This window comes from Nematolebias whitei, chromosome 8, assembly GCF_014905685.2.
Source record: "Nematolebias whitei isolate Nwh7 chromosome 8, NemWhi1, whole genome shotgun sequence".
Lineage (NCBI taxonomy): Eukaryota > Metazoa > Chordata > Actinopteri > Cyprinodontiformes > Rivulidae > Nematolebias > Nematolebias whitei.
Genome location: NC_056505.1, coordinates 35,573,235 through 35,594,380, shown reverse-complemented (window position 1 = coordinate 35,594,380; position 21,146 = coordinate 35,573,235). Strand labels below are relative to the sequence as shown.

The 21,146-nt window shown below is 39.0% G+C and overlaps 1 protein-coding gene across 1 annotated transcript in view; it reads right to left on the bottom strand.

Annotated features, from left to right (window-relative positions):
• The window catches only part of tango2 (transport and golgi organization 2 homolog (Drosophila)), a 29,179-nt gene extending 10,469 nt beyond the window's left edge, over positions 1-18,710 (bottom strand). Inside the window, exons 1-5 of the mRNA XM_037680598.1 lie at positions 18,661-18,710; positions 16,070-16,192; positions 7,882-7,970; positions 5,775-5,894; positions 5,520-5,637 (exon numbers count right to left, since the gene is read on the bottom strand). Of these exons, the coding sequence (XP_037536526.1) occupies positions 5,520-5,637; positions 5,775-5,894; positions 7,882-7,970; positions 16,070-16,125 (383 nt within the window). The 5' untranslated portion in view covers positions 16,126-16,192; positions 18,661-18,710. The remainder of the gene's footprint in view (positions 1-5,519; positions 5,638-5,774; positions 5,895-7,881; positions 7,971-16,069; positions 16,193-18,660) is intronic.
• Between the last annotated feature and the right edge of the window lie 2,436 nt (positions 18,711-21,146).

Sequence of the window (21,146 nt, the reverse complement as noted above, 5' to 3'; positions counted from 1 at the left end):
CAGGAAATGGGCTACAGGTGCCGCATTCCCCAGGTCAAGCCACTTTTTAACCAGAAACAGCGGCAGAAGCGCCTGACCTGGGACTGCTGCTGAGTGGTCCAAAGTTATGTTCTCTGATTACAGTAAATTTTGCATTTCCTTTGGAAATCAAGGTCCCAGAGTCTGGAGGAAGAGAGGAGACACAGAATTCACATTGCTTGAGGTCCAGTGTCAAGTTTCCACAGTCACTGGGGTGTCATGTCAGCTGCTGGTGTTGGTCCACTGTGTTTTATCAAGGGCAGGGTCATTGCAGCTAGCTATCAGGAGATTTTGGAACACTTCATGCTTCCATCTGCTGAAAAGCTTTATGGAGATGAAGATTTCATTTTTCAGCACGACCTGGCACCTGCTCACAGTGCCAAAACCACTGGTAAATGGTTTACTGACCATGGTATTACTGTGCTCCATTGGCCTGCCAACTCTCCTGACCTGAACCCCATAGAGAACCTGTGGGATATTGTGAAGAGAAAGTTGAGAGACGCAAGACCCAACACTCTGGATGAGCTTAAAGCCGCTATCGAAGCATCCTGGGCCTCCATAACACCTCAGCAGTGTCACAGGCTGATTGCCTCCATGCCACGCCGCATTGAAGCAGTCATTCATGCAAAAGTTTTCCCGACCAAGTATTGAGTGCATAACTGAACATGATTATTTGAAGGTTGGCGTTTTTTGTATTAAAAATACTTGTCTTTCATTGGTGGGATGAAATATGCTAATTTTTTGGGACAGGCATTTTGGGTTTTCATGAGCTGTATGCCATAATCATCAGTATTAAAACAATTAAAGACCTGAAATATTTCAGTTGGTGTGCAATGAATCTGAAATATATGAAAGTTTCATTTTTATCATTACATTATGGAAAATAATGACCTTTATCACAATATGCTAATTTTTTGAGAAGGACCTGTATATATAAAAGATACACTTAGTTTGACTGAATATAGGAGGCATTTGAGTGCACCAACATCAAGAAAGCAACCTGAAGACTTTAAAGTTGGAGTGACATAAAACACAAAGTTCTGTCACATGAAATGGTGGAACATTACACTTCCCATTCTTCACAGAGATCACATTATAACTCATGTCTCTAGTAACAAATGATCAGAAATCTCCTCGCTGTCATAGAACACCTGTTCTGTAAACACCAGACGAAGGCACTGATTTGAAAATAAATTGCACGTCTTATTTCATCAGCACCGACCTCACTGCACTGAGAAAGGAAAAGTTTGGGAATGATAGGGGTAATAAAAACCAAGGCGTATGTTTTGTCACTGTGCACCATCTCTATCTACAGCTACCATCAGAGAGAAGACATGTAGCCATATATCTGAAGTCTAAAAGCATTAAACTCCAAAAGGCCACACATCTTTTGAAGGAATGCACAACACCCACCGTATTTTCTGCCAGAATTTCTAAGAACTTCCTAACCTTCTGATGAACGATGACAGAGTTGTAGTAGTTCTGGTCAAAATGTGACAATAATGCCATGCGTGATCTTGTGTGATATCGTGAGGTTGCACTCAAAGGATGTCTGGTGAAAAAACACATTCAATAATCCACATATTAAATCCAACAATGTTAAGTCAAATCATCTGGATGTTTTCTTTTTTTTTTTTTTCTGAGACGTTTCGTCCTTCATCCGAAGGACTTCTTCAATCTGAGAAGCCACCAAACAAAACTGATACTTAGCACCAGCAAACTGTTTTATCTCCACTACGGAGTGTGCCGTTAGTGGGAATCAGTTTTGTTTGGTGGCTTCTCAGATTGAAGAAGTCCTTTGGACGAAGGACGAAACGTCTCAGCAAAAAAAAAAAGAAACCGTCCAGGTGACCTGACTGAACATGGTTGAACATTCGATTTTAGCTTAATTCATAGAAAACTGAAAGATAAGGTCATGGTTTTGTGCTTGCTCATGTTGATTAGCTGTGGTGGCCATCTTGAATCAGACCCCAAAATGTATTCAGTTGTAAATGTCCATCCAATGATTGTTGTTCATGAGATATTTTGGTAACAGTAACACACACACAAAATGATTGTCTGCCTGCATGTTGTGTCAGAAGACAATAATGATTATAACCCAGATGATTGACCACTCAAAGCAGGAGACAAACACGTAACAAACCAAAAGGCTCTTCACTCGTCTTGTGATTTATAGATGTGAGGTGACACCAGGAGGCCACTGTGGCAACACACAAATACTTATTACAGTCGTACGGACCTTTAATTAGAAACTCTTCCTAAATGCAGCCTGATAGATCTCTTCCTAAAGGACTAACCTGATCAAGAATTATATCCAAAGCCAAGAGCAGTTTTCAGATTAAAGTGATTTATTGGATTAGATACATTTTCCTGTAATATTTTAATGCTATATTAGAGTGTAGGATCATATTTGTGTCCTTTTTTGGATTTGGTGACATTTTCAATCCAGCAATAGACAAATATCTGAAACTGCTTTGGTTGGTAATAATGTTGAAGACTTTTACTTGGACATTAAGTATAAAAAAACATTTAAGAGCATGAACTATAACATACAACCACTGTATTGTTTGAACATGTGTCAGATCTGCAGCTAGTTATGTTGTTTAGAAAAAATCCCACACAGACTTCTCAAAGTTTGAGTATTCAAAAATATATTCTGTAATGTGCATTCAAAATGTCTGCTGTTCATTTAGGTTAGCAGCTCATATCACATGACGCTAACCTCTGCAGGCAGCTCAGTTTGTAGTTCCTTAGAGTCAAATTATGTAAGCAACCATCAAGTCAATATTTAGAAGCATGCCGAGTTCTTGTTTCAAGTCAGCCAGTTGGATATTAAAGACACAGTTGGTGTTGGAGTTTCCAACCCCAAACTTTAATAAGTTACAGCTAATAAAATCTGTCATAAACAGATGACAAATTGTTATCTTTTAAGATGGCAGAAATCAACATCATGGCATCTTATCCAGTTGTGAGGTGGAAGATCCACAGATGAAACCAGTTTGTGAGTCAGAACGGACCATCCTCACTTTAAATCTCTCCAGATGTAAATCACATCCTGCGGTGTGATGAGATTTGTTCTTTTACTTCCTTATAGTAGTGACCCATGTCTGTCTGTCTGTCTGTCTGTCTGTCTGTCTGTGCTTCAGACTGTCCAGAACTCGCTGCCTTTATGCAGCGTGTTTGCTAGGTTTGGACACGAGACCTGATTAGTTAGGAGCAAGTCCAATATAAGCATTTGACAATTTGGTTTGAGTAACACGACTTTAATAACTCATAGCTGCTCCAAGACACATTACAAAAATGTAGAAAGGTAAGAAAATCATTTTTATATGAGAAAAGTCTAAGAAATTAACCTGGAAAATAAGAATATGGAGCCAACGTCTCTACAGTTTGTGGGTCAGTATCTACAGCAAAATCTGCATTTCTTTGGTATCATTTCAAACAGCAGAAGGTAGAAAAGAAAAAGCACGGGCCAATTTTAAAGTGAAACAAGCGATATGCCGATGTCCCCGTCACTGAGGGACTTGAATAGTGAATGTTTGTAGTTTTTAAGATGAGTTTTGCAAGTTTTTCTGGACGGGAAGTGAACAGGAAATGCAAGTAAACAATGTTTTTGGTGCAAAATATTCAAGTGGGTAGGAGTTACAGTACACTGTGTGTAAGAACAGAGGTAGTTGATTTATTTTTTTTGCTCGTCTCAGGCAGCGCAGATATCATGGCAAGTGGAGCGAGCAATTTTATTCACCACTAGATGCAATGGCTGAGCCAGAGGGTGGCAAATGGTGCCACCATAAATTAATCTTCAGCCACCCCAATCATTTGAAGCAATATAAAGTAGAGAAATCATATCCTGATGCATGCTCAATAATCCAGGCAGAAAAATCTAAAAAAGTTAAATCTGGTCCTCTGGACATTCAAAAAAACAAAACAAAGCAAAACAACAACCAAAAAAACAACGTAGAAACATTTCGTCTCTCATCTGAGAGACTTCCTCAGTCTGAGGTGCTGTATTCAGCTCAGTCTCTTAAATAGCACCTTCTCAGAGTGGATCAACCAGTTTGCTGCTGACAACCAAAACCAGCTGCTCACATGCTCAAGAAGGACCATCAGCCTAACAATGGATCATTAGCACACTGATGGCTGTTTACTGTTCACAGAGGGCTGAGTGATACTAGCAATCACAGCATTGTAAGAGGGGGACAGTTGAACACGTAGGCCTCCACCCCTGTTTAACGATGGACAATTTCTTTTCACAAAGATGGCCTCCTTTACTCCTCTCTCAAACCAACGTTCCTCTCTGTCCAGGATGTGAACATCTTCATCCCTGAAAGAGTGACTGCTGGCCTGGAGATGAGTGTAGACCGCAGAGTCCTGGCCTGATGATGTTGATCTTCTGTGCTGGGCCATCCTTTTGGCCAGTGGCTGTTTAGTTTCCTCGATGTAAGACTGATCACAGCCCTCCTGACACTGAAGTTTCAGATTGTATACATATAATAAAATTATAGTGATCATGTACACAGCACCGTTTAACAAAAAATCCTCAGGTGCTTCAGTGTTTTTAACATACCTGCCATGTATGGTGTTAAAACTGCTTCCATCTCACAGCTATCACCCATTACATCGATCCTTGTACATAAGGTTCTGAACCAAACAAATTTAGCTCAATATCTGTCAAATGGACTGGGTTATAGCCGTTATTGTGTTGGCTAAGGTCAGCTAGTTGTGGCAAACATCTTGAATCAGGTTGACTCCAAAAGTTAAATGAGTTGTAGATGTGCATCCATTGATTATTTTCTACAAGTTTGATTAAATTTCTCTAGCTGTTCATGAGACATGTTCAGTAACAAACAGACAGACTGTTGTTTATTTCCTTTATATTGATCCAGATTTAGACAACACCAAAAGTGACTTCCACACTTTTCAATGCTGTTAAAACACATTAGTTTTAGAGTCAGGTGGTGATGTAATGTAAAAAAAAGTTATTTTATTTTTTTAAGAAAACAATCCAACTCAAGGTCATGTTACCAGTGTACACACCACAACCTCGGCTGTAGAAAAGATCTCCCCGGCTTCCCCTCCCACCTTTTTTCCCTGACAGAAATAGGCTCGGGGGTGTATTTTGACCCCACCTCTAACCTCTGCCTGGCAGATACAGAGACCTGTTTTGATGTCCGTCGTCTACAGAGACCTCCACCTTTACAGCGAACAACTTTTTGGAAGCACTGTTCCCGTTTTGAGTTTTCTCTGTTCAGCAGGTCAGTAAAATCGACCAATTCAGGTCAGAGAAAAATACAAGAATTTTTTATTTTTTAATGCAGTCTAGAATCACAGCCAGCATGCCCAAGTTAAGGCAGCTAAAAATGTCTTAAAAATAAAGATATATTTTACAAACTTCAACTGCATCCAGTATCACTGAGAGCTAATCACTTTTGTCAATGACCATTTAATTTATTACAACATTATCACACTTTGTGTTTGATCTTAGCACGCCTTTTACTCACTTGAAGTCAGCTGTGATGAGATTGAAGCCGTTGTACAGATGGCCGTCTGCAGACACCTTCTTCATGTAGGAGCAGCTGTCTACATCCTTTTCCATAAGGAAGTTGGACACTAGAAATCCTGCAGATCAGCAAGATAAAACTGAGCAAAAAAATTGATTCCTAACAAACCAACTGGGCTAAACTACCATGAAGATTTGGAGATTGTCAATACTCATCAAGCAAATAGGTATTTAACCAGAATCTCTGCTGGCTTACCTCTTCCTTGTGCATCAGGGTTAGGATATCCTTCCAAGTAGTTGGTGATCGCAGCCAGCTTGCCCTTCTTGTTGATCCCCAGCCAGGATCCACCCTCCTTCCCGCACTCCAGGTCCAGACCTGGTAGGCAAAAGCACAACCATGTTATTAAACGCAGCTCAAATGGGTGCCACATTTTATGGACGTTAAAGAAAAAAGCCGAACATCTTTGTTTTTGGGTGTAAGAACAACTGACCCAACATTTTTGAACAGCTAAATTTGCCATTGTGAGTGCACTATGTAAAAATATAATTTGCTGCCAATTCTTTTTTGAGAATACATGAATTAAAGTGGTACACCGAAGTCCCCTGTTGCTCAGGGATTTGATTAGTGAATGTTTGTTTTTGAGCCAAGTGTTTTTCTGGACTGGTATTGAACAGAGAATGCAAGTAAATCTTAACGTTTTTGGTGCAAGATATTCAAGTGGGTATGAGTTACGCTGTGAATAAAAACATATGTAGTTATTTTTGGTTTGCCTGCCTGAGGCAGGGCAGAGTGGTGGATCTTGGTGAGCAGAGGGTGCATTTATCCACAACCAGGCGCAAAGGCTGAGCCAGCAGGTGCCCAATAGTGTCCTTGGCTGCCATAGACTAATCTTCTATATTTCTATAAATAATAACTTGTGTTAATAAACTGAAGATAACATCTACTGAGTTTTGAAGTCAGATTTGAACCTTTTTAATCTTAAGTACTCTTCATGTAACACTACACATTTCTTTAAAGTGTTTCATAGGCTGTGAAATATGTTTCTGAACATGAATCACCATCAACAAAGTCCACGCTCAATAATCCAGGTATACAATCCAACAATTTTCAGTCAGTCATCTGGACAGTTTCTTTTTTTTTGTGCTGAAACTTGGATTATTGAGCATGGACTTTGTTGGTTTTGAACCAGTTTGACATGACTGTCGATGAGGAAAAGGGCCGGCACCGGAGGAGGGGGCGTGCCAAAGACACCATCTTAGCACCTACACAACTGGTTTGTTCCACTTTGGAGTAAGCTGTTGGGGGAAGAATCAGTTTTGTGTTGTGTGTTTCCTTGACTGATGAAGCCTTCTGGATGGAAGGTGAAACGTTTCAGCACAAAAAAAAAAAAAAATCTGTCCAGATGACCTGACTGAAAATTGTTGCATGAATCTCCATCCTTTCTGCATTTACAGCATTCACTTATAGTGGGAGCTTCTTTAATATGAACTGCTTATAGGGATGAAAATGAGAAGGTTCATTAATAAATTATTTTTCTCTCAGATACTTTACATCTACAGAAAATTTGAACGTGTCTAGAGTCCTTCCTGGTGATCAATGAAGACATGTCTGCTTCTAGATGGCCTTATTCATGAGGAGGTGGAAGGAAGGCTACACTGATCCCACTGGGAGCTATTGCTTACTTCCCTTCTCGTCATGCTATGCCTCCTTCAGGGTATTGCTGCTGCCCTCCACCCCCACGTGTGGCTCCCCCCTTCATATCAGCCCTACAGATAAGGCAGGGCCATTTATTCTTGTCACATCGCATAAAAACAGCCATCAATTATAGACCCACTAGTACAGTCCTGACCCCTCTATTACAGAGGCGAGAGGAGACTGATGAACAACCAGGCGATGTTCGTGTTTCCTTCTCCAGCAGGAAGAAAAGGTAAAACAACAGCAACAACAAATGATTGATTTCCTCCGCTCGGCTACGATGTGAGCTGGGCACCCACAAATTAAATATGGTTTAGTTTACTGTGGGTGGGGACGTCGTGTGACAGATTAGATGAGAATTAGATTTGGAGGTTAAAGAGACAGATTTTACTCGATTATGAAAACCTATTTAACCTCGAGTCTTTAAGGGAGTCAAACACGGTCATAAAAGCTCCAATAAGATCGACGTGTTTGAAGCTTTGATAGACACTTTTATGCTTCATATACAGTTTTAAAACGATTTTAAAATTGAAACTAAATTGCATAAAACAGCCTGAAGCTGCAACTTATAGATTTATTTTATTGCTAATATATGTAGTCACATGGTTAGTAAATGCTGAGTGGGAAGGAGAAGTGAGAACAAATGTATAATAAAATACCAACTTACCGCTGATGATGTCATTGTTGGTCCCCCAGAAATCTGCAGCCTTGGACGGTCTGTTGTAAAACTCATCTCTGTTAGCAGCCAAAATTAGCCTGAGGAGGTGCAAAGAGGAGACAAAGTGGAGTATTTTTATTTACGTAAACCTCACTTATTCTTTCTTCACATAAAAATAAAAATATAAAGCTGCTCCATCAGTTAGGTGAGACTTTTACTATAGTTTGTTATAACATGTTACCTGAAGTCAATCATTCATTGAGACAAAATGTTTCTCGCTTAAAGAAACTGGTCCAGATGACAGGATTTAACCTTTTTTGCTTTCAATCATTTATTGTGCATTCGTGTATTTATTGTATACACTCTATCTAAGTCTTTATTTCAAGGTGACTTTATTGTAATTCACATCACATGCGGTACAGGAGGTGGAACAAAATTGTGTACACAGGGTCCCAGTTACACCCAACAATAGCAAAAAATATTTAAAAAAAAATAAACAGTGTACAAGGATCTAATACAGGGCCATTCAACTGGTGGCCTGGGGGCCAAATCAAGCCCATGGGTGAACTCAGTTAGGCCCAATAATGGGTTCATTTTTAAATAAAAATATATTTTAAACCATAAAACAAACTTAATGACAATAACTGCAGGATGTCCAGCCCCTGAGCTCTTGGGTTTCAGTGCCCCCCCTGAGTAATTTAGTTAAATAGCCCTGATCTAAGATATATGCTAAACAACAATAATAATATAATATAATATGGTGTATTAAATAGCAGCCTGAACATGAGTCTGTAGTGAGCAGATGGGTATGATTACAGCAGCTTGTGGGTAAAAAATCAGCAGCACAAAGTGTCTGTAGGAGCCGTTTATCTTGTTTTTCTGTGTTTATCTCCACTAGAGGGTGTATTTCATTTTGTGTACTGAACATGTCAGCAGAAGAAGGTGGTTACTTAAGGGCAGGTGTGATTCTGTTCAGGTGTTGCTAATGAGAAGGAGCAAACAGTTTTCTACTGTGCTTAGTTTAGAGTCAAGGCAGATTTATTTGTTTTCTAAATGGAATGGCAATGTAAATGGACATTGTGAGGGAAATAAATGATTTTATGATTTATAAGTCGAAATTAAGATCTGCATAGTGAATTTTGATTGAGCGCATGTAAAACCAAAGCCTACCAGGAACAACAGCAACCAGTAGTCTAAAATATACAGTAGGATTTTAGCCGCATCAGTGTCAAATGTCCAGTTAAAGTGGCATTACAGTGATTTTTCTGGTTAGAGATTCATGAGTCTAACAGCTTCAGAGTAGAAGCTGTTCCTCAGTCTAGTGGTTCTACAACCACTATACTTAGTATTACGTGTAGACATAATGCTCCTCAACCTCCTGCCTGAGGGGAGCGGGGCAAAAAGTGTGTGCTGGGTGAGTGGGGTCCTTCATGATGCAGGTGGCCCTCTTTCTGCATCTAGAGGTGTACATGTCTGTGATGGTGGGGAGGCTGACTCCAGCAGACTTCTGTGCAGCCTTCACCACTCTCTGCAAAGCTTTTCTTTCTGCAGCTGTGCAGCCTCCATGCCACACATTGATGCTGGAGCACAGGATGCTCTCCACTGCACACCTGTAGAAGGAGGTGAGGACTGAGCTTCCCAGAGCAGCTCGTCTCAGCCGCCTGAGGAAGTAGAGTCTCTGATGAGCTTTCTTCTTATTAGCCCATGATTTGGACATTTGACAACAGGATCAAGGAGCTGGGAGGCTGAATAGCAATCTGTAAGACTTACTAGAAATGTCAAATACGTTCAGCACGTTCCTGATAAGTATTCTATTCAAAAGAAAACAAATACATAATAACATGAAAAGTAAGTGCTTTGTGTTGTCATCATTGTATGTTTCCATACAATGATGAAATCAGTTCTCTGCATTTAACCCATCGCACCTGGGATACATGCAGGTGGAGCAGTGGGCAGCTATGTGGGCGCCTGGGGAGCAGTTAGGGATTGGGTGTCTTGCTCAAAGCCACCACGACATGTGGGAATGGCTGGGGATTGAACCTAGGACTTTTGGGTCCTGAGTCAGCTGCAATACTGCTACCCCATCTTGGCCCCTTATCCCCAACTCTTATCACTTTGACTGTAGATGCACAGGGTTTTATATTGAATCTGTAATATGAAATTTGTTTTACAAATCAAGTCTGACAGCATTTTATTTTCATACAGAAACCAAACGTGAAGGGGGTTAAAAAACTGTGATCACACATTTTACAGGCAAACATTCTCACCTACATATTTTATTAAACTGTCCGCTCTTGCCATGTATAAATCACCTCTGCATCTGTTGCATCCCAATTTATCTTTGTGATGGCGCAGCAACACTTAAATACTGTATATATGTATTGCTCAAATCCAGAGTGAATGGCCGAAACCAGAGTTTGATCTTGTATTAAATAAATCCGTTGAATGGGACGAACACAGTCTGCTTGTCGGTTGAGCACTACACTTTGACCCGTTTCATCATTCAGTCAGACAGAGTAATCCTGCCATCATGCTCTTGGTAATGGGCCTGCACTGTGACCTGTGTGTAATGACACACTAGCCATTATGAGCCGATACTAGCAGGTCACTACGAGTTGTGTAATGAGGTAATGTTACATCTCATCATGAGTATTTATAGTATTTATATAACACATATTACTTAATTCAGCTTGTTTAGAATATCCTGCAATTATGAAACTAAACAAATATTTCCATGCCTGGAGGAAAAAGTAAAGTCTACAACATGACTTTTGTGAACAGTAAATATATCCCACTTAACCTTTATATAATTTAAAAATCCATTTTTTGTTGCAAACAAGTGACAAATAGATCAGTTTCAATCGCTGTATGTCCCCTTCTAAGCTTTGTTGTGATCCCATTAATCTTTCAAGATGAGAGCCCAATAAAATAGAAACAAAGAAACCAAACTGTCCTAATAAGGCACAGTTTTGGAGTATCAAAGGCTAATGACAGCCTTTTTGCATGGCACTGTGTGAGCCACCACTGTTCCTGGAAACAAAGCCAACACTAATGATGCTGCAAAGAGAAGAGCATCTGCCATCGGGTCCTACGGGGCAGCTCCCATGCAAACATCTCGATTCACAGTGACAGTCAGCCAGCTGCATTATGTGGGAGGCATGGCGGGAAGCCGAAAAAGGATCAAAGCCGAACAGTATTCAACTAGGAGGTTTTTTTTTTTCATTCCACAAATAAAGCTCATGCATGTCTATGAAACATGCCTTGCCATTTTATAGATCCTTGATGATTTTTCTTGACTTGTGTGGCGGGAGAAAAATCATTCTGGATTACAGTGTAATCTTTGGAAATTTACTGTAGATATTCAATCATTACAGAGGAAACTGAGTACCTTGGAATATGGAGCAGCAACTCACAGATGTCATTATTTTATTGTAGAAATGCAAACTTGGGTCATTGGCTGAAAGTATCTAGAGGTCACCTAAATCATCCTTTAAACAAACTACCATATATTCCAGACTATACGTCGCTCCAGAGTATAGGTTGGATTAGTCAAAAATGCCTCATTAAGAGGAAAAAACCATATGTCGCTTCCGAGTAGGGCTGGGCAATACAGACCAAAATTAATACCTGGATATTTTAAGATGAATGGAGATAGACGATTTTTATCTCTTTTATTTTTTCTTTCCATAAAGTATCAACAAAAATATATTTCTGAGTCAAAGCTTTGTCCCAATTGTCACACAGCACATATAGTAACAAACAGCTGTAACTCTACAAAATAAATGTCTAAAAAATAAACTGTTTACATATATTACATTTTTTACCTTTATTTACATATACAATTAAATAATAATCCTCTTCAGCTGCGCCACCTTTACGACGTTAGTAAGCATGTGTGAACTGCAGTTGCAGGTCTGAGACTTCAGCCTCCTTCCCTGAAACAAACCACACAGTGGTGTAGTCTATGTGATACTCAGGTATGTGGAGTATACCCACTAGAAAAGCTTAAGCTTAAGTTGTCAAAAGCCTAGAGGGCCCTCTCGCGCCTGCAAATGGTAATGTTTACTCTTTGGTTCATGTCAGTATGAATGAACATTTAACGCGTCAGTCAAAAATTGCATCATGAATAGGGAAAAAAAACGTAAATAAGTCGCTTCGGACTAAACGTCGCAGGACTGGCCAAACTATGAAAAAAAGTGTGACTTAAAGTCCAGAAAATACAGTAGATATAATTAAACCAGTTCTATTGAAATGAAAAGAAGTTTGTATGACAAGGTTGATAGCAATAGTAATGGGGTAGCAATGGGAAGAGGGCTATAGGTTCACCAAAGGGAGAGGGTTCCATCCTCGGGAACTAAAAACGAAAAGTCAATTTGTCTTAAAAGAAAAGCAACAATGAAGATTACGCTGTAACTTTACCCTGTCTGCTCAATATGTGTAAGGCCTCAGCATTTACTTCAATATGAGCAGCCAGGGTACGACTGAAATAACAAAATGTCACATTACACTGAAATTTTATATTCATACAAAAAATAAGTAAATACTGAAGTTTTATGTGAAAACCACTCCATTATTCAGCATCTATTTAAACTATTGTTAGACATAATTAGTGATATTGCAATGGTGTCCTGATCATGTGACAAGAAAACATGCACAACTCATCAGCCCTCCTCTACCGTGCTTAGTTGGGATGGAATGATTGTGTTTGTAGATTTAAGAAACTGGTTATGCTCAAAATCTCCAGTGTGGTCTTGCTTGTCTAAAGAACATTGCTTCTTTAATCTTGTGATTTGGGTCATCACAGATAAGACCTGATGAGTCTGAAGCTGAGATCATACCATCCTCACAGTGATACAACGCATGTTATCTGGCTCTGGTCCTCGGACGATGGCTGGTACTTTTGAGGTCACAACGGTACTGATAAACACAGTGATCATTTTTCCACAGTGTAATAGTACTATCTCAATGTCTCACTTCACAAGCTTTGCCTAATAATAAGTATAGAAATATAACGATGGGTTTCCCAGTTTCACGTGTTTGTCATGGCTGTTCATTCAAACACAACTCTAAACCAGGCTGAAAATCTTTTATTGTTTTTATTTTATTTTTTTGAGAGGAGAGTTTTTACTGGTAACCCTTGGAAATAAGACAATCATCTTCCGTCTCTTCCTAACTGCTCTGTTGTGAACTTGAACAATGAACATGTTGACAGAGCCCTGGAGGCCGTGGCGCTCGAGGTTTTTGAAACATCTTTGAAACGTGCACAATCTAACCTCAAGATGAACTTACTGGGATGACTGGCACCAGTGATGAAAGTTTTCCACTTGTGAGTAATCTTTCTTCATTGTAGATTGACGGATTTCAGAAAGTTTGGAAACGACCCACTAACCCTTCCTAAACTGTTTCTTTAACATTACTGGTAATAATCGTGGCATCAACACACACACCTGACCTGCAAACTGATAAAACGTGTTCTTTTATAGAGATGTTCACAACTGCTGGTGACCGGTTCATCAAAAACATTTAATTAACAGCACTTTACTCCTAATTACACAGATTTCTCAAACAAGACCAGGATTTAATTTTTTATTAATTGGTTTTATATAATTTGCAGGTTTCAAGTTACATCAACATGTGGATCAGTGCGTCATTTGATCTGAACGCCATCTGAAACCATAATTTACCTCCAACAGACATATCCCTGCCACTTTGGACTACGAGCTTTTAATAATTGCACCTAACAAAACTCTTATTTAGCCATGTAAACAAAAACAATGATTACCAGACTGTTTAGAACAAACAAATGCATTAGGACACAGTAAGTTTCACCTTTCCCCAGGTGGAAGCCAGTACTCATAACACACCTCTGCGCTCCTCTTAGGCAGGGTCCGACCTGCAGAAGGAAGGACGGAGGCAGCCAACAGCCAGGCACAGAGCTGGCCCCCGACCTCTGGGGGATTATAATAAACTGGGTCTACGCATCACACAATAACCCACATTGACTGTGTATAGTACACCAATCTGTGCTGCCAACTGGAAGAAGTAACCACTTACTGCTGGATGCCTGAAGAAAAACTGTCTTGAGAAATAAAAGCAGACTAATAGGACGAATAGGATCCTACTTTAAAAGATGAACTCTAGACTGTTGTAGAAAACAGCATGATTAAGAGTCAGGGATGAAATGGGGAAAAAACTTCTGGAAATTTATTCCTAAATGAAGCAGAATGAGCAGATGCATCATTTAGAGCAGGGCTATTCAACTAAACTGATCAGGGGGCCACAGTTACTGAAAGCCAAGAGCTCAGGGGCCGGACATCCAGCAGTTATTGTCATTAAGTTAGTTTGTTTTACAGTTTAAAATCTAGTTTTATTTAAAAATGAACTCAATGGTGGGCCGAACTGAGCACACTTGTGGGCCTGATCTGGCCCCCGGGCCACCAGTTGAACAGCCCTGGTCTAGACCAAGCTATTGCTATTTATTCTGAGTTGTTTTAAATACAGTAAATCTCCAAATCATCCACTGAAGTACAATTTCTGAATCATAAATAATCACCCCAGCAGAGCCTCTGTGCAGAATTCATTCAGAAATGACAACAGAGGTCAAAGTATTACTGATGTATTCATCATACATATCCATCGTTCATAAAGATTATTTGCCAAACATTGTCATACACATATATAAATTAACTGCAGGTCCTTCCTCCCAGCAGCTGTTAAGACTCTACAACCATCACTGTTCCCAACAAACTCAATAAGGATTAAATACATGCTGACCTCTGCTTAAACACACACTCTGCCTGTAATACTGTACTGTCAATAGTCTGCCCTTATCAATGTTCCAACACATATTGAACAACATTATTGATATTGTTTATCTTACTTATTTATATATTGTTTTTAACATTTAGGAACTTTTGTGTGAATCTTTTTATCTGTTGCTGCTGTTACACTTGAATTTCCCATCCGTGGGACAATAAAGGCTGTTTCTATTCTATTCTATTCTATTCTATTCTATTCTATTCTATTCTATTCTATTCTAAATGATATGAAACAACTATGAAACATCTGAAAATTAATACTAGCCAAGAAAAGGTGGAGTTTATTACCAAGTGAAATAAGAAGTTACAGTAGAACATTAACAGGCTAATTTCAACCAAACGATAGCTACAGAAACCAGACATTAGAATGATTGCAATTTTGTTGTCCTTATCAAATCATTAAAAAGTCTCCTTTTGGAAAATGGAATTTTATTACATTTTATTTGGTGTTGCCCCAAATAAAATCCCTGCTCTCGTGTTCAGTCACACTGAGTCCCCAGCACAGTGCTCGTCTGGTCTTTGGAGGTCCTCTGGATCTCTTTCTGGGGTTTTCTAGCCGTTCTGCTTCACAATGTCTGTTGACCTGACCTCTGCTCTTTGTCTCAGCCATGTCAACTGCAGTAAAAGAAGGAAATCTATCAAGTCTTCCTAAATTTTATTGTATTTTTTCCCCACAATGTTTTGTAATGTATCTGAATCCCATACTTTACGATGTAACCACACTGGTTTTTACCTAAAATGCTCAAAGCTTTATTAGGCTACTCAAAAGCCTGCATGTATGCGATTTATAAACAGAAATAATACAAAAATGTTTTAATAAAGTATCGGGCAGTATGAGGGCAAGTTAGCTGAAATGATCACCCAACATTAGGTCACTCCTCTTTATTGTGAAATGATTAATTGCCTGGGTCAGTTGCAGTCAGACATATGCCAACAACTTACTGACAATGTGTTTGTCTAAATTATTGGTGTGTTTGGAAATAATCCTGATATAAACGTGTTGGGTGTTGCAATTTGTGGATGCCTGCAGCCATCTTTGCCTCGACTTCCTGTAACCTGGTCCGCTCCCATCCTCATGTCACAGCACACAGACACAAACTCCACTATTTCTGACAGAGTAAAGGGTTGTCTATTTAAAGTATTTCTATGCACCCTGAACCTTTTCAGCTTTATGACTGGTCACTTGTTTTATGACTGCTTAGAATGGGTTTCACCTCAGTGATGGAGTGACAAAAAGTCAGGAAAATTGAAGCAAAGATACATTAAAATAACCAATAAACCATTATAATAAAACTTCTTTCCCCAGTCTGGGCCAGTAATCCTTAATTTTAAACAAGCCAAAGGCTAAGTGCCTTTTTTCATGGTCTCATTTGTCTTACCTGTAAGCATTTTTGGATGCAGGCCTGGGGTCGAACTTAAAGAAGATAATACACATGGATGTACTGGAAACTGACAACAGGGTTGTCACTCAGTCCACATCTGTCTTCAAATAGAAGTCATATCTAAGTCAAAAGAATGAAAGATAGAAGTTATTTTTGCATTTAGTTTTAAGAAGGTAATATGGTGGTGTGGAGGAGCATACTTGCACTAATTAATACAAATGATTGCCTGAGGGGGAAAAAAAAAATCAGATTTAAAAGACACAAAACAGATTTAAAATATTCTACAACATTGTATTTTCATACTTGTACAATGTACACTGGACTGTAAGATATAAATGAACAGTCTACAGGTTCATCTACAAATTAGAACATAGTATTGTGAAAAAGTAAAAAAAAAAGTAAATCATTTCAGAAAATAAACTCATAACAGATTAAATCAATCCATCCATCCATCCATCCATCCATCCATCCATCCATCCATCCATCCATCCATCCATCCATCCATCTTCCTTTTCAGGTCGCGGGGGTCACTGATGCCCATATCCAGCTATCACTGTGCGAGGTGGGGGGACACCCTGGACAGGCCTTATTTCTTGTAATTTTGATGATTATGTCTAAGTTACAAATAATGAAAATAAATTCAGTCTCATAAAATTACAATATTCCACAACCAGCTTTTGGGACCTTTGGCAGTGTGGGCTGGAGCCAAGTCCTGCTGGAACAGCATCTTCATAAAGCTCGTCAGCAGATGGAAGCATGAAGTCTATAAAATGTCCTTCTAGATGCTGCGCTGACTGTGGACTTTAGAAAACACAGTGGACCAGAACCAGCAAAGGACATGGACCCAAATCATCATTGATTGTGGAAACTTCACTCTGGACCTTTGATAAGGATTTACACTTTGACAAACATGTCACCTCTGTTGTCCAGTCTGGATTTTTATTTTATTTACGCCTTTTAAAAAAGGTCTAACCCTTTTTAAACTGTTGTGACTTGGAGAAGGCTGTTCATGCTTTTATCAGTTCTAGGCTCGATTATTGTAACACTCTGTATGTTGGTGTATCTCAGCCATCACTGAGTCGCCTCCAGCTTGTTCAAAATGCAGCAGCTCCCTTTTAACCAACACTCCTAGACAGGACCACATCACACTTGTTTTACTCTCACTACATTGGCTTCCTGTCCATTTTAGAATAGATTTAAAACTTTTATTATTTGTTTTTAAAGCTCTGAATGGCCTCGCTCCTCCTTATATAACAAAGTTAAGTTTCCCCACCTGCTCCAAGTCTCTGAGGTCAGACAGCTCCTGCTCTCTGTTCCTAGGACAAAATATAAGCGCTGGGGTGACCGAGCCTTTTCTGCAGCCGCACCTCGACTCTGGAATAAGCTCCCACTTGAACTACATCAGATTACTGAACTTGGCCCTTTTAAATCAAAGCTTAAGACTTTTTTTTATTCCAACAGGCTTTTAGTACTTAAATATGTGTTGACAGTTCTGGTTTTCTTTTTGTTATTTTATTGTGTTTTTTTCTTGCTTTTAACTTGCTGTCATTTTAACTACTGTTGTTGTTAAGCACTTTGGTCACCATCACTGTGGTTGTGTAAAGCGCTTTAGAAATAAATGAATGAATGAATGAATGGACTTGAACAACGTGGATTCTGGACCTCTCCACTCTTCCTCCAGGCTCTGGGACCTTGATTTATAAATGATGTGCAAACTTTACTTTCATCTGAAAAGAGGACATTGGACCTCTGAACAACAGTCCAGTTCTTTGTATCCTCAGCAGGTAAGACGCTTCTGACGTTGTCTCTGGTTCAGGAGTGGCTGGACTTAAGGGATGGGACATTTGTAGCTCATGCCTTGGAGTGAATCAGCTGATTAGGGTGACACCAGGAGTTTACAACACTGAACCTCTTTACAATACTCTCGTTTTCTGAGACACTGAATTTAGTTTTTTCATTATTTGTAAGTTATAATCATCAAAATAAGAATTAGAGGCTTGAAATATTTCACTCTATGTGTAATGAAACTGTATAATATAGGAGTTTCATTTTCTGAAACGATTGACAAAAAATAACTTCACAATATTCTAATTATTTTAGATACACCTGTAAAAATTATTGGATTGGCCTTAGCCTAAAAACATGACTGATGATCTGAATTATTTAAACACATATCATCGCAGGCTCTACACCCAAATCGTAACTGAGAAACACTGGAACCTGACTACATTTAATCAAAATATACAACGTCATGATGATGTGCTAATACCAGAACTAATGAAAGGCATCTATTGAAATTCTACTATTTTCTGGAGTTACACTACTAAAGCTGATCAACTACTCTCAGAATAACCTGTCGATTATGTGCTAGTAACACGAACAACAAATCTGTTTTCCCAACTCACCCTGAATGAATGCTAGCTAACAGTTGCGATAGCATACTTACAAGTGACAAAAAGAGAAAGGAAAAAAACAACGAAGTTTAGCTAGCTACTATCGAGAGAGAAACATACACAGTATTTTTTGGTTGTTTGTTTTCCGGTTGTTTTGTACACTATTTAAAAGTGTAGCCTATTAGTAGCACTCACCGGCCATTTCTCCTCGTTGTTGACAACTAAAGAAGCGCTTACGCAGGGTCACTTCGATTTGTTGCTTTGACCGTGCCGTCTACTCAACAAGCCTACGATTTTTCTTTAGATTTCCATTAACCCCGCCCGCACAGGCACGTTAAACACTAAAACGAGCGCCCGATCAACAGGGCTAAAAGGTTTGATGCGATTGGCTGCCACGCTAAAACTTCCGTTTTTCAAACTAAAAGCATATTGTTATGAATAAATTGTGAAAAATAACTCAAACATATAATAAAATGACGCGGATATTAAAAAAAAAAAAGCTAAAACAAACAATGAGCTAATGCTAACTATCACCGAGGAAAACCATTAGCATACTCTGTGTTTTGTTAAATTCAAATAACAATTTCCTTAAAAAAAAAAAAAAAAAAATCACAGATTTTGCTAATATAAGTATTTTACAGTGACAAGAATAATAAACGTGTATTAAACGAAATTGTCAGTAAAAATGCTGTGAATGTAAGTGGTGATGGGGCGGAGACACTTGCCGTGACCGACAGCATCCAGCACTTTAGTTGATGAGAGGATCAGGCTGCTCCGCGTTCAACACGACGGCGCTGCTCGAGACCAACAACACTCCTTTTAACACAACTTTCAAAACAGCTACAAATTAGTTCAGTTGTCGCATGCGGCACTCGACCGAAGAGTAACTCGAAACTGGCAGTAGAATTGGAAGATCTTAGGGTTGTAACGAGCAGCAGACTGACCCTGCAGCAGCCAAGTTGCATCCAAAATAAAGGTATTGGAGAACTGCTCGTCACCGGGACCGCCACGATGACCAGAAGATACTGAGGTAGTTCAAACACGCAATTATTTTAGGGCGATTCAAGTGCCAAGTTTTAGCTTGTGCTAGGTGGATATGACAAAATAAATAAATCGATGCTATAAAAACAGCTCCGGAAAAGCTTTCAGGGGAAATAATTGAGAGAATCAATTATTATGACGCGTAGACCGGTTTTATTTACAACACTTTTATATAAAAAAAAAGGCGCATATATGAATGTTTTACGGCACTAAACACGTTCATAACAGGTTGTTTGTTGTTGTCTTTGGTAATGGATCGAGCGCGAGCCGCACGGAGCTGTCAATCATCACTACTCGTCCGTTGTTTTCGTCTCTTCTGTTAGTGAGTGAGTTGCCATGGAGAGACTTCCGGTTTCCCTCCTGTAATTACCTTATTTGGAGAAGGGGCTGCTTTCATGCGGCCTGATTGATGGAGTTGTTTTGCTTAACGATGCTGTAGTATTCATGCCTCCCCCATGGGAGTAAACGGTCCAATGAGCACAAAACCTTTAAAAACAGCTATTTTTTCGAGACCTCAGAAGTTGTCAGTAAACCCTGATTGGTCCTGGTCAGCTTTTTCACACCCTGCTTCCTTCTAATGGCCTCAGGATGTGGCAAGACAATTAACTGGGAGCATGTGCAATCAGTTTGCATTTGAAAATACACCATGCACTGCTCTGGGACTGAACAAGAAGAGTCCTATTCATGTCTGTCTGTTTCTATATTTTGACTTGGTAAAAACTAAGACAATTAGCATTTGACTCTGATAAATGCACAGCTGCCAGATGTTATGTTGTATGAATGATGGTGGACTAAGTGGCGTGAAGAAGAGTAAAAAATATAAACCTTGCCGCAGCAAAGAAATTCTAAAGACATGAGGTGAAGTATTTTGTTTACAGCCAACTTCTGATCTTTTAAGAGTAGATGAACATTTCCCATTTTCTTTTTCCACTTTTCCCCTTCCAGATCATGGAGGATGCACATTTTGTCAAAATCAATCGATCAGAATTTTGAGTGTTTCTTTAAAGACGTGCAAACGAGTGAGTTCAGGTCATTTATGCTTCTGAGTCATTGTCAAACAGAAGATTAATATTGTAGCAGTGTTTACATCAGAGTTCCTCATTTGTTTTTGCTTTAAACTTAATTGATTTAAAATGTTTTTTGTTAGCATTATTTCCATTTTTTTTCTTTACTCCTGTCAGTTAATTGTTTCTTGATGATTTCGTGGATGTAAATGCAGTACATTCTATGTATCAGTGTATTTTGTAATTGACTGACTACTTACAGCAACATGATCTATCTTGAAACATTTACAGTTTGACAAATATATTTTGGGCTCATTTGCAGTCAGGAAGTAGACCATTTTGAACACAAAATATTTGCAGAGCAGACATGATCTGAATCTCTATGACTGTGCTGAAAATTGAGAAATGCTCAGTAACCTGAGGTAAACAACACGACGAAAGATGAATACTAATGTTGAAAACACAATTGTTGTCTTTTTAACTCTTTATTTAGGGTGGGTTTTTAGTAAAACAATCTGATACCAAAATAATATCCATCCATACACATACAGTACATACATACATACATATGCATACAGTACATATAGTACATACATGCATACATACATACATATGCATACAGTACATACAGTACAT